The 14,284-nt window shown below is 32.0% G+C and overlaps 1 protein-coding gene across 16 annotated transcripts in view; it reads right to left on the bottom strand.

Annotated features, from left to right (window-relative positions):
* The window catches only part of ADGRL3 (adhesion G protein-coupled receptor L3), a 959,208-nt gene that overhangs the window by 21,213 nt on the left and 923,711 nt on the right, over positions 1-14,284 (bottom strand). For all 16 annotated transcript variants that reach the window (XM_061420294.1, XM_061420290.1, XM_061420278.1 and 13 more), the window contains one exon: positions 13,082-13,178. In XM_061420294.1, coding sequence (XP_061276278.1) covers positions 13,082-13,178 — 97 coding nt within the window. The remainder of the gene's footprint in view (positions 1-13,081; positions 13,179-14,284) is intronic.

Here is a 14,284-nt window from a genome sequence, read left to right as displayed (position 1 = left end):
CTTAAATAGGGTAAAACAGTTTAAGGCGGCTATGTAAAAATAGCTGTTCTTTAATTCTTTGACTCATTACATCCTGACTACAGTCTAGTCAAACTTGATTATTTGCTATCAGAAACAAGGGGTTGCTCTTTAATAAAACCATAGGAAAGGAATTAGTATTGAATTTCAACATACATGGCTCATTAAGAAGGCTGTCAACAGAGGACTAAGCACAAAATCTTTACTTTTGGTAAAAGCATGATAGAAAACAAAATAGGATTTTCATATTCCACACTGAAAACTTAGAGGTTTTTCTGACAGTTTTTTGTCAGACCCTGTGCTACTGAAAAAGACTAAGTGTAAAATCAAAGGTAGTCATTTTAAGAAGAGGTTTTTTTTAAAAAAAAAATCTAAATATTGAGGTTGATATAAAAGTTTTTGAATGAGTAAAGTTTGAATGGAATAATGAGTATATTCTTTTCAAATGTGTAGTCTTTTACTGCAAACCTGCTACATTTCTTTCCTTAGGAAACTAAACTATGTGTTCTGACACTGGGAGGCCCTGAATGACAGCACTGCCTAGGCTAGTTCAATGTGATACCTGTAATTGAGGACTGAAAATCTAAGGCAGATTCACCTGCTTTGAAATTGTGAAGGAAAGAACAGATCTGAAACAAGATCACAGTTGGATATCACTTGAATCTATATTATATGATTCAGAAACATAATTCAAACAACGTTTCTTCTTGACAGCAGGCTAACAAAAGTATACTGAAAAGCTCTTAAAATAACTAGAACTATCACTCTCCTTCGCCCCTCACACTTCATTAAAAAAAAGTGCACTTACATTCACACTGATCATATTAAATGGACAAAATTGTATAATTTAAGACTGTGGTGATTCAATGAACCAATTGAATACAAACATTCTCTATTAGTCACATATCAATATACATCAATTTTCAAATTCTTATGTATAAATATACAGCATAGTAAATGTTCTGTTTGGTTTATTCAATAAAATAGCTTTACCCAGATGATTCCTCCCTGCTTAATATACCTCATCCTCCATTCAATTCCCTCATCGTTCTCTCTCCTTTGGTTTGGCATAGTTTTGTTTTGTCTTCTATGATGTCATTTTCATTATATATATTGACCAGTGCATATAAGTCATAGTTTTACACAAAGCAGAGTTACGCCTGAGTGATGTCTTTGTGCTTTTGTCTTCAGATAATAATACTGTCCCACAGCAGAGACTTCATTTTGTATAAATAAAAAGTTTCACCAATAATGTATTTTCTATAGAAATTTAGAATACTAATTGCAGTGTAAAGCAAGGACTCTTTCAGCAGGAAATGGTCTCTACAAAGTTGTGAAAATTAAACGCAAAATAGGTGTATGTTTGTGTGCTCAACTGTGCTCATACAAGAATGCAAGTACTGTGGATTTTACTTCCTTTTTAAATATTTAAGAAAAGTGGTATACAGGAAAAAAAAAACATGTCTTTTTCTTTAACAAGGGACCTAAAATAAACAAGAAATCTGGAAGAAATGATTCAGAAATATCCAAAGTATACCTTACATATGTAAATATCACCTAATCAATGGCAATGTAACAATGGAAAAAAGGTTATAACCAAGAATTTACAATGGAATGAGATTTTAACATTATCTAAATCTTTTTTGAACTGTGGTGTTAGAGAAGACTCTTGAGAGTCCCTTCCACTGCAAGGAGATCCAACCAGTCCATCCTAAAGGAGATCAATCCTGGGTGTTCATTGGAGGGACTGATGTTGAAGCTGAAACTGCAATACTTTGGCCACCTGATGCAAAGAACTGACTCATTTGAAAAGACCCTGATGCTGGGAAAGATTGAGGGCAGGAGGAGAAGGGGATGACAGAGGATGAGATGGTTGGATGGCATCACTGACTCGATGGACATGGGTTTGGGTGGACACCAGGAGTTGGTGATGGACTGGGAGGCCTGGCGTGCTGCAGTTCATGGGGTCGCTAAGAGTTGGACATGACTGAGTGACTGAACTGAACTGAACTGACCATCATCACACTATATGTAAAGAAACACAGGTTCAGAGACATTCATGATTTATTCAAGGTCACACATGACTCTGGTCAGTATCAGTAGCTATCAGTTCTGTTGCTCAGTCGTGTCCGACTCTTTGCAACCCCATGAACTGCAGCACGCCAGGCCTCCCTGTCCATCACCAACTCCAGGAGTTTACCCAGACCCCTCATGTCCATTGAGTCGGTGATGCCATCTAATCATCTCTTCCTCTGTCATCTCCTTCTTCTCCTGCATTCAATCTTTCCCAACATCAGGGTCTTTTCAAATGAGTCAGCTCTTCACATCAGGTGGCCAAAATTACTCTGGTAGTTTTTCTTAAATATATTTAAGTCAATGACTTTCAAACATATTTTAGCATCTTCTCCAAAAATACGTTTCAACAAAATTTTATTAGCAACCTTATAGTAGTGTATTACTTTTTCATCATATGCTTTTCTGTAAATTCGGTTAGTTTATTTTTCATATTCACATATTAATTTATATAACAAATAAAAGTAGATAAAAGAGACCTCTAGAACTATGGAGAACTGATTCAATAGGCAGTTTCTATTTGAAATATTTTGTTTCCTACTTTTCTGCTTTTTTGTGTAACAAAACAATATCAGTACACAAATGTAATCTACTGAAAGTGCTAGCAATGATTAAATCAATTTTAAAGGGCTACTTTATAAAATAGAGACAGACATATTAAGAACAAGATTTTTATAATGATATAAGTAAAATAATCTGCATGGTGTCCTTAAAAGTGATACAAATTTTAAAACCATAGAAACCATATCTTTATATTTTCCACTGTTTTTATTCAAACAATTAATTAAATTACAAAGTGTCAAAGAAGAGATGTTTTATTGAAACTCAAAAGCTCGTTCATCACTTTTTCCCAAAGTCATAAATTGAAGAGCTGACATCTTGATTTATCACACTATGCACTTTTAATAGCCAACAAGTTTGCTATTAAATTTTAATCAACCTGCCTATTAAATTTCTTTCAAATGGTTGAGAGATACTTCAGTTTCTTTTAATAGCTAATTCATTCACTGGAAATCTATTAATATGGATTTCAACGACATGTTGTCTCCAGAGTAAAGACTGGATTATTGTTAGTTCAGTATAAAATGGAATATTCTGAATGTAGAGGTGTTGCCTCTATTTTAATATGTAAATTCAGAGCTTTAGAGTCAGGAGGCCTAGATTTTACCTGTTCTCTTTTCCCTTATTTTGTGCTAATTGGCTTTAAACATGTCTTCTTGTCCAGATACATGAGTTTTTCTACAATACATACTTAGAAGTAAAATTACTGGGTCATATGTTGCCCACATTTTCCGTTTTTTCAAATACATGTGTATCAATGCACACTTTCACAAGTAGTCCATATTTCTTAAATTTTTGCCAGGATTTAGTATTGTTTGGCTGACATTTTGCCAATTTGATAGAGTATGAAATATATCATACTACCCTTATACTTTGCATTTTCCTGAATACTAGAGAGATGGAGTAATTTTTCATATATTTGTTGATTGTAAGTGTTCTTTATTCTGAGAATTGCCGATTCATATCTTTTTCCCACATACATATTAGACTGTTGAATTTTATATATTAATTTGAAGACATTCATTGCAATGTAGGCATTAACATTTTGTTGTTACATGTACTGTTTACATCTCCTTCTAGTAGCTCACCTTTTTTGAGTACTGTTTAAATTTTGAGCTGAGAATATTATCTTTTTCTTGTAGTTTATGTTTGTTATTTTATTTTTAAGAACTCCTTTAATCTAAAATCTAAAATATATTTTCTTCTAAAAGCTTTAAGTTATTATTTTATGTATGTGTATATATATGTGTGTGTGTATATATATATATATATATATATTTTTTTTTTTTTTTTGCTCTGCAATGCAACACAACCTGGTTGTACTTTATTGAAGAAACTTATGCCATTAGGTATTCATTGTTGTTTTTTACATAATTAGCTGAAAGCAAGCTTTCTCAGAGATCTTATGTTTTTTGACTACTCAAGTCAATGGTGGCAGGGTTGGAAATCAGAATTCTTGGTGAGTCTTTGCTTCACAAAATAGGAGGTGGATGCTCTGCAAGTAGAAATGATGAACCTATACTACTCAGTCATTCATCTCTAAAACTCATCTTTTGTGGTCAGAGCCATATATTTCTGTATGCTTTTAACTTAGACATTTTGAATACTTTGGCATAGTACTCAAAAACAAGAATACTGAGCCCAAATATAATAGGCCCAAAGTGCTTAACCACAGGTAAAAAAGCAGTAAATCACATTTCTTTTTAGTAAGAATGTAGTGTATAGAATGTGGTATGTAGTTATTCCCACAGTTATATTCATTTGTAAATCACAAACTTCTTGTGATTTTTTGCTGAATGAAACAAATTTTAGAACAAAGGAAAATATAATAATTAAACAACCTAAAATACCAATTTGAAGAAAATATAACTTTTCATAGATTTTTTTGCCCTATATTGGCATACTTATAGTGTGCAAATTATCCAAACTCACATGCAGAAAGTCTGTGAAAGTTAGTGTTAGTTGCTCAGTCATATCCAACTCTTTGAGACCCCATGGACTGTAGTCTGCCAGACTCCTTTGTCCATGGAATTCTCCAGGCAAGAATACTGAAGTGGGCTGCTATTCCCTTCTCCAGGGAATCTTCCCAACCCAGGGATCAAACTCAGGTTTCCTGTATTGCAGGCAGATTTTTTACTGTCTGAGCCACAAGGGGAAGCCTATACCAGCTAAAGTTTGAATTTTAAATTTGGAAACATTATTTAAAAAGTATATAGAGAAAAGTAGACACGAATTAAAACAACGTGTCTATGAATACAGAGATTCTTGATAATGTTTTTCAGAGAAAACTTATTTTCTCATATAATCATAATCAGCTCAGCTCTGTTTTTAGATTGAGGCTATTTCAGGAAACATATTGTTTCTATTTTCCTACATCAAGACTAACTCTCTTCCTTCAATCTGTAATATCATCTTAAACCTATCTTGGTTCTCCAGTGATTTTCTGGGGTTGTAAATTACTCTATGAATGTGATGGGTAACTTGTTTTGGTTTTTGAAGAACCCACATCCTTTATAATAATAAGTTATAAGGAAAGCCTATTACAAGATCAAAGGAGTGCCTATCACATAAATACTTACTTTTAAATGGCATGTTGTATATAAGGTTGAACTATATAAAATGAAAGATTCACTATGCAATAAACAGGGGCTTTTGGATACTACAGAATTATTGGCAATGACAATTTAAGTATTTTTTTTTCCTAATAAGACTTTATTTATGCTAAAAATATATCCTATTTCCACATTTTAATTTTCCATGTAAATGAACTAGCTTCTATTCACTTTCAGAATAGCAGATATAAATTAATATAATCTATTTCTTAGAAAAAATCTGAACAAGTGATGACTCAATTAACTTTGGATATTATATATTGCATTTATGCCATTACAACTTTTATGTTTATAATATAGTAGGACCATTTTTCCAGATGAGAGGTTCAGTCTTGTTTTGTTTTTAGATTTTGAATTAGAAGATGTTTCATAGATTTTTTTCAACTTGAAATTAGCACATGAAACTAATAAGTTTAACTTACAACATTAACACTGCCTAATTGAAATCAACTCAAATAAATTTTCAATTTTTTTCTCAGTATTATTATACTGCCCTCTGAGAGAACACAGTTCAAGGAACATCAAATTCAGGAATATAGAGATGTGGAAAAGTTATATCTTTGGTTCTATTACTAAATTATTATAGGCAGAAGCTATTTACAAGCTTTTTTTTAACATAATCTTTTCTCTAATCAAAATATTCATCCTTTTACTGAAACACAAGAAATTAAAAATAAAAGAGAAAAGGATTCTACTAATAAAATTTCTTGATATTTTGGGTATTTGAGAACTTCCAGGAAAAAGAATGATCATAAATTCTTGCAACCTAAGTCCTGCAGTTATATTTAAACATATAGTTAAACAGTTAGTAATTCTGCATATTCAATATCAAATCATTTTGTAAAAAAATGGTATTGTCAATCCATCTCCCAATTTACTCACAATATCTTACAGTTTCCCTAAGTGAGTAGGATGAATGAATCCATACTAAAGAACTGTGCTTAGAACAAAATAAAGTGAAAGGAAATGAATATTATATCAAGGCAATTAAGAAATAAAGATGTGAATAACTGTGCTTTAAGAACAACTTATTTCCATACAAGGTAATAAAAATCATTCTGAAATACATTCTTGGAAAAGATCTCTAATTCTAATCTTCAGTAAGCTTCCTGAAAAGTTGTCATCATAAGAAAATAATGATAATTTTTATTGCTGTAAGTAGGGCTCTCTGGTCAGAAAGACCTTGTTTGGAATTTAGATTTTGTACTTTATTAACCACATGATTTTGGACAAGTTACCAAGAAACCCAAGTTCTTCATCGATATAAAGATAATGGATAATAAATAGTGAACAGTGTACAATAAGAAAATGACAGTTACACACAATAATGGAGAAATTTCAAATTTATGAAGGCTAAAAAGGAGCATATTGTGTTCTAGCAGAGAAAAGAACACTAGTAATTTCTGAAGATAAGTTGGAGTATTCATATTTAGTTCTCAAAAAAGATTCTGTTCTCTAAAATAAAAAAATTACATCCTCAGCAACTTACACAAAATAGTAGTATTTTAAAACTAATTGGAAATGTTCTATAGCACCATATTTAGAAGTTATCAAGGTATCTCACTGTGGCTTGTTTGGTTTATAACAAAGCAGTATGGGATACTGCTAACTACAAATTAAATATAAAGGGAGAAAGATCATATTCTATAAAAATAAGAAATCTACTCTACATAAATAACCCTCTTTGTGAAGAGATCTTTAAAAATTATAATAATAATAACAATAGTAATAACGCCATTTTTACTATTGTACAGTTGGCTGCAACAGCCTGGATGATTTCAAGGATTCCTAACAAACGGACAAAGTTAAGAGCAAAACATAAGCAGGACTCACTGGGCAAGCATTTTAAAGGTTTTTCTTTTTCAGTTCCTGCTAACAATTTATAGCAAGAACATATGCCCCAGACTGACTAGAGATCAATATTTAATATATCTCATATTGCAATGGAAAGTTCATTCTGAAAGTTACTTGGTCTTCCTTGAGGAATCAAGGAATCAGGTTATTAGTAGCATTGTTACATTATCTATTTGATGCAATATTTCACTTTTAAAATCTGTATCCATTTTGCTTTTGTGTATTGAACTGATTTTCCTAAAACAGGAGATACTCTTATTTTACCATATACTTTCGGAATATTGAAGACACATAGAAAGGAAAAGAAACACAGAAATCACTGTTGCCTCATTAACAATCACAAATATAAAAGTGAAAAATACTAGATATAAATAAAATGGTGAATCTCAAATATAAAATGTGTCCATGCATAGGATACTTACTGCATTTGCACTCATGTCATCATAATACTTATTCATAACAAAGTAATTTGTTATATAGCCCAGTCTGATCTGTTAGCTATGCAAGTTCTCTTAGGCATATAATTAACGGTGTCTACAAATTTCACAAATAGATATCAAATTATAATAGAATCTGGTTAATATTTACAGCCAATGATTTTATAATCCTTCAAAACAGCAAGGCTTTGGGGGCAATAAGACATATCATATGCATGTAAGCCAAATTATACTTACTGACATTAATAAGGTGATGAATGAGTTTGAGTATTCACCCTAGTAGTTTTAATATATATGAATCATTAATTACAGTGAAAGACCACTTATATTTTTCATTTGCATTTTTCTTAAAAATATAAAAATAAAATATGTTTAGTAGCCTAAATTTTAAGGAGACAGCCAGTGATTTCTTGTGAAGTTTCATCTGTCCCAATGACCGATTTCCTGGGAAAGACAATATAGGTTCTGAGAAGACATGAATTTAAAAAGGGAACAAGTCATATTCCTACTCTGCTATGTATCTGGTTATCTAGAGGACCGGTCTACATTGAGCTAGTGTCTCGAAGCCTCTGAAGCACAGGAGGGCTTGGAGGAAAGAGAAGGTTGTGCTTGTTTATACTATCTAAGGTAGGGAGAAAAAATATTTTACATTTATTTCCTCCATGCTAAAATATAGATACAAATCAAAAATAGAAAATGCAACTACATAGGTGTAATTTGCATTTAATTTCTAATTCAAAAGAGACAATTCAGTTTTATTAGTTTATTTCCTTTTGTTAGTGTCAAGGGAAGCACCATACTAGGTAAATTATTTCTTTTACTTGACATTCAGGTAATTACTTCATTCCTCCCACCTATTACTAGAAACTACAAAGTAAAAGAAACCTTTGCAATGAATGATGAATTTTAATATCTGATTACTTGAGAGCATTGGCAAGAATCAGTTTTCAGTTGTTAGAAAATATTAATAAACTTGTGAATACAATAATAATAATAGTACTTATTATGTTCCTGGCATGTTGTAAGCAACTATGATATATTAACTCGATCCTTTCAAGGTCCCTCTGAAGTGGGTACTATTTATATCTGTACTGCAAAGACACTGAAAAGTTCAGCAATTTACTGAAAGTTCCTAGGTTAACACTTCATAATCAAAGCTGCTATGTAAAATACAGCTACAGATTAGACAGTCTTCTGCCACATAACACTTAAACTTGGCTTACATAAATACAGCTTTACTGGTCATATCTGCATGAAGAAAAATCTACATTGTGTGGGATGTTGATGGGATGGAGAATGGGAAGTAAGGGAAAATAAAATTCACAGTACTAGCCAAGTCATTGTTCCAGGACAAATGCCTTTTTGGTGGTTCTCCCACTCAAATGGGGCACATTTTTGCAGTCCACAGCTGGGAGGCGGGGAGGCACCTTTTGATAATTCAGACATATTGGTAGCAGCTACCTACCAAACCTTGTTTCTAAGTTGAAATTTCTGATGTCAATTCAACTATTAAAAAGAAAATGAAAGCTGTAAATATTATTCATGATGATAGAGCCTAATAAGATCTCATTTCAGAAAATATCACAATTTCTATATATATCTACAAAAAGAGTGGAAACATGTAACAATTATTATAACTGAACTACCAGAGAATTTCTCATCAAATGCTACATATTTGGATCAAACTCAAGTTTGCTAATCTAAATACTCAGAATTCAGTTTGGCCAGTAGAGACTGGGTAGGGGATACAGGTGGGAAACCTAACCTTAGCTACAAATTGTTTCTACTACTATCAGGAGTTCTGAGCTACCAAAAATTTGAATTAGCGTTCCATTGTCCTGGGAGCAGCTTGAGAACTGAGGATGACTTCACGGTATATGCAAATTGTATATATTTAAATGAACAAAGGAACAAACTGTCCTGTGGGGTTTGTGAAACATGGCTTGATCAGAGTTAGCTTTCTCTGAAACTCTCTGTAAACAACCATCACCTCAGGGCTCTCAAAAAGCTCCTTCTCCATGTGTATACAGAGGCATGGGTGAAGTTAACTTGATGTTAGTTCTGGGATTTGGGGAATTGGTTTCATGAAATTCTGGATTTGTATGAGTGTGTAGCATTGTGGCAAACAAGTCATCAGAAGAAAAATGTCTGAAAATGTATACTGAACACTTGGAAAACATCTTCAAAATATAGATATTCCAAGGACAATGTAATGAAAGCTTTTAAAGAGATGAGGTGACCAAATAACAAAATCCCCAAGAGAATGTCTAAGAATGATTTCATAAATTTGAAAATTATCAATAAATCTTCCAAAGTCTTGCTTGATTCCAAGGAGTACAATCCCAATGGTAATCAAATTTATCACATTGGGGATTCTAGACAAATAATCTGATACATAGGATATAACTAGTTTGTTCAAGAACCAACATTAGAGATAATTTGAAAAAATATAAACCATTGAGAAGGATTTATTCACCGCATGGTAGATCTTCTATTCTTAATGAATCCCAAAGATGATAATAATGGTTCTTATTTGGAAGAACAGATTATAAGACATACAGAAATTTAAGATAATTTTCTTTAAATGAATTGGACAGTGGTATGAATAGAAAAGAAATCCTGAATTGAAAATAAGACTAATTTTTAGACAACTTCTTGTAGTTTTCAAAGGTCAGAAGCACTCTAAAGACAAACATAAGAGATTTAAAATATCTAATTTAGAAAGAAAGGAAAATGAAGTTGGAAATTAAAAACTTATAACTGTAAGAAACTAAGAATGAATGGGAAGTTAGAATATATGAAGATGTAAAGATGTAGTGCCTAACATTTTTATTTTAATAATAGAGAATATAATCTTTTGAATACATAGATGTAAATAATTATGTGCTGAGGTGACTGAAGTGTTTATCTGGAAGGGTGAATCTTATATGCCACCTACCTAAATATGATACACACGCCTGAATGCAGGGAAGATAGGACCCTGGGGAACAAGACAAGATTAAAGAAGGAAGTTAAAGACTAGCTTCAGAGATACTATATGAAGAAATAAAATTTTAAAGTACTGCACTCATCTAAGATAAAAAATAATGAGATGAGAACAAAATGAGGAGTTTCTGACTCGGGGGACTAGGAAATTAATACAGGAGATCAGGAAGATCACTATGATGTCTCCCCATTAAAGTCACTGAGTGAAAGGAAGAATATATATCCTGAAGGAAAAGATCACTGCATAGGCATACTTCAAACAAACCATAAAGTCAGTTTTACCCTCTCCCCAAAGTCATCATCAAATAACTTACTGGGTATCACAAGAAATTTTGTATGCTTTCTTCAATAACTTTAAGAAGTATCCTTTAAAACTAAAGATTTTAAAAAACAGATTTAATATATAATCAGACAATATAAAATATTATTATTTTCTTTAAATATATTTTAAATTGACCTAGTCATACATAGCACATATTCCAAGTTGATGAAATTTCTGAGAAGGAACTAAAAAGAGCAAAGCAATCTTACATAGTGCAATTGACCTTAAAATCAAGGTCATAAAAATTATTCATTTAAAATAATTTTTAATAAAGCTACATGCTTTCATGTCAATATAAATCTAGATCACAATGGTAAGCCAAGTAGTTTACATGTTCTCTGTCTTCACAGTAAGCAAATAAATGCTGCATTATTACAATCAAACCTCATCTTTTGTTTAAATAATACATTCTATGCTTTCTGTGATCATTAGATGCAAGATACTAACAAAAAATCTTATTAATAAGAATAGCTTTGAATAAAAGAATAGTTTTCTTAAAGGAGCATACTATACATTTTCTTTTTTTTTTAATTTTGTTTTATTTTTAAACTTTACAAATTGTATTAGTTTTGCCAAATATCAAAATGAATCCGCCATACATTTTCAATGTATTATTTCTATATATTATTTAAAGTAAAAAGAAAATCTGTCACTATGAAAGCAATTTATTTCCTAAACTTTGGAGGGATGTGTAGACAATATATTTGCTCTGATTTAGAAAGTGTGTCAAAGAGTTAAGAGTATTCATATTTAAATTTTCATAAAACTAATCATAAAAGTAAACTTAAAAAGAGAACACTTGTGAGATACTATGTAAAATAAACTGAAAAAAAATACAAGAAGGTAATTGTTTTATTTTAATGTATTTTCTTCATATTTGCAAGAATATTTGCACTCACCATTCTACTTAAGCAAAAGTGTTGTAGAAAATTTAATATCATCACTAGGTTATAGTTACTTTATCACTACCACACATATAAGCATGGAAGTCAATCAAGATTTATACAACATGGATGAATCCCTAAATCAAATTTAACTTAGACACTATTTTTTATAACTTCTTTTATATAAACAAGATGCAACTTATTTGACTAAAAGTAATCAAGAACACCAGTATTTGAATCATTCTTAATCATAAGCCATAATTAGTGAATTAGTTGTTTCTAAGTAGCATTTGATGTAACAAAAAGTAGACAGAAGCAGGTTTAAAGCAAACAATTCTAGTTTGGAGCTAATAAAAATAACAATATTGATCATAAAAAAGTCATGAAAATAACCACCGAATGAGTGCATCAAAAAATGTCTCTTTTAGGACAGTCTGATTAAAATGTGCTCATGCCAGCACCATCCCCGAGATAAAACTATGTTCCAAAGATCTCCCAGCACAGACTGTAGTGTACCCCAGCTCTGCACAAACATTGTTTCTACCCATTTTTACTGCAGTCAATTTAATTTTTTTTTTCTTTTAGTCAATTTAATTTTAATCTCTCACACACTCACACATACACTTATGATGGGGAAGGGGAGGAGCGGGAGAAAGTGAGAGGGAGAGAGACAGAGGGAATAAGAAAGATCAAGCACAAACAAAATAGTAGTTAAGGGAACACCGTTTTTAAAATCTAAATGATATTCCAGAAAAATTTTAACCAGAAGCATATACACACCGAAAGAATTATTATATACATATATGTATAAAATTTACATATAGTGGGTTTTTCCTTCTGTATCTTTAAATATCCAATATTATCTGAACACATCTTACTGATATTAAGATTAGACAGGATTTTTCCACAAATACACAGGTTGCCTTAAGTATATTAGACAGTATAATTTTACTTCCACAAAGACTAAGAAATTGCTCTATACCTGGGACAATGTGAAACTCTATGATGCTTAGCAGACTATATAGCCACATAATTGCCCATTTTCACAGCTTCCAATGAGGCCTGACAACTCACCAGTTTACAGCAGTGGCAGATGATTAGAGAAAGAAATTTCTCACTTTTTAACTTACTTTCAAAAAAGATCTGAAAATTCAGGATTGAGAAAAGAAGCCTTATGAATAATGGAATACACTGCTACACTCAACCACATTTTATATATTTGCAATATTCCTATCACATGGAACAAAGTCCAGAAGTTGCAAATAAAGAAATGTATTTAGGAACTTCTTAAAGTAATCACAAAAAGAATAAATATGAAAAATTATTTCTAATTACCTCTGTTGAGTGACGCTGAACTGTTTATATCTCCAGTAATGAAGGAAGACTCTGACTGCTTTCGGACCGTATCATTCCACATTCTACGAATTCGGCTCTGGATGAAGAAAAAGGAAAAAGGAAATAAAATCACTATACAGTGAACCTTTGCACAAGTCACTCTTTTATTTTATTTCTGTAATATAGGCTTATATGAGGCTTTTATTTCTGGCATCTGGCAAATACACAGCTTACACATGCTTGTAGTACAGGAGCATGAGAACATCAGGAACTAAATTAATGATAATCATTGGTTCTTATTAAGTGTATTCTTAAATGCGTATGCCAGAAGTCATTATAACTATTTAAAATAAATGTAATGGTGGTGGTTTAGTAGGTCAGTTGTGTCTGATGCTTCACAACTTTATGGACTGTGCCCACCAGGCTCCTATGTTCATAGAATTTTCCAGGCAAGAACACTGGAGTGGGTTGCCATTTCCTTCTTCTGACCCAGGGATCAAACCTGTGTCTCCTGTATTGCAGGCAGTCTCCTGCATAGCAGGAGGATTCTTTACCAATTGAGCCACCAAGGAAGCCCCAAATGTAATATGATATGCCAATATAAAAGATACATATGATACATGTATAGATACATGGAAAATACATATGAAGATACATAGAAGTGTACTCTAGATAGAATTTAGTAATTTCAATTTCTAAGGTAAAAAAAATTATTTACACTGTAATTTTATGGGAATGTAATATTTAAATGTGCATTAAAGCTTTAGTAACAAAAATTTTACTTAATTCAGAATTTTATAAGAAGAAATAGTTTGGGATGAAAAGAACAAGTATTATTAACATGCTACTAAATTTGGAAAACTCAGCAGTGGCCACAGGACTGGAAGAGGTCAGTTTTCATTCCAATCCCAAAGAAAGGCAATGCCAAAGAATGCTCAAACTACCGCACAATTGCAATCATCTCACACACTAGTAAAGTAATGCTCAAAATTCTCCAAGCCAGGCTTCTGCAATATGTGAACCGTGAACTTCCTGATGTTCAAGCTGGTTTTAGAAAAGGCAGAGGAACCAGAGATCAAATTGCCAACATCTGCTGGATCATGGAAAAAGCAAGAGAGTTCCAGAAAAACATCTATTTCTGCTTTATTGACTATGCCAAAGCCTTTGACTGTGTAGATCACAAGAAGCACAAGCTGGAGTCAA

This window comes from Bos javanicus, chromosome 6 (genome assembly GCF_032452875.1).
Source record: "Bos javanicus breed banteng chromosome 6, ARS-OSU_banteng_1.0, whole genome shotgun sequence".
NCBI classification, from domain to species: Eukaryota; Metazoa; Chordata; class Mammalia; order Artiodactyla; family Bovidae; genus Bos; species Bos javanicus.
Note: the sequence above shows the minus strand (reverse complement) of the source record. Positions and strands in the feature narration are given on the sequence as shown.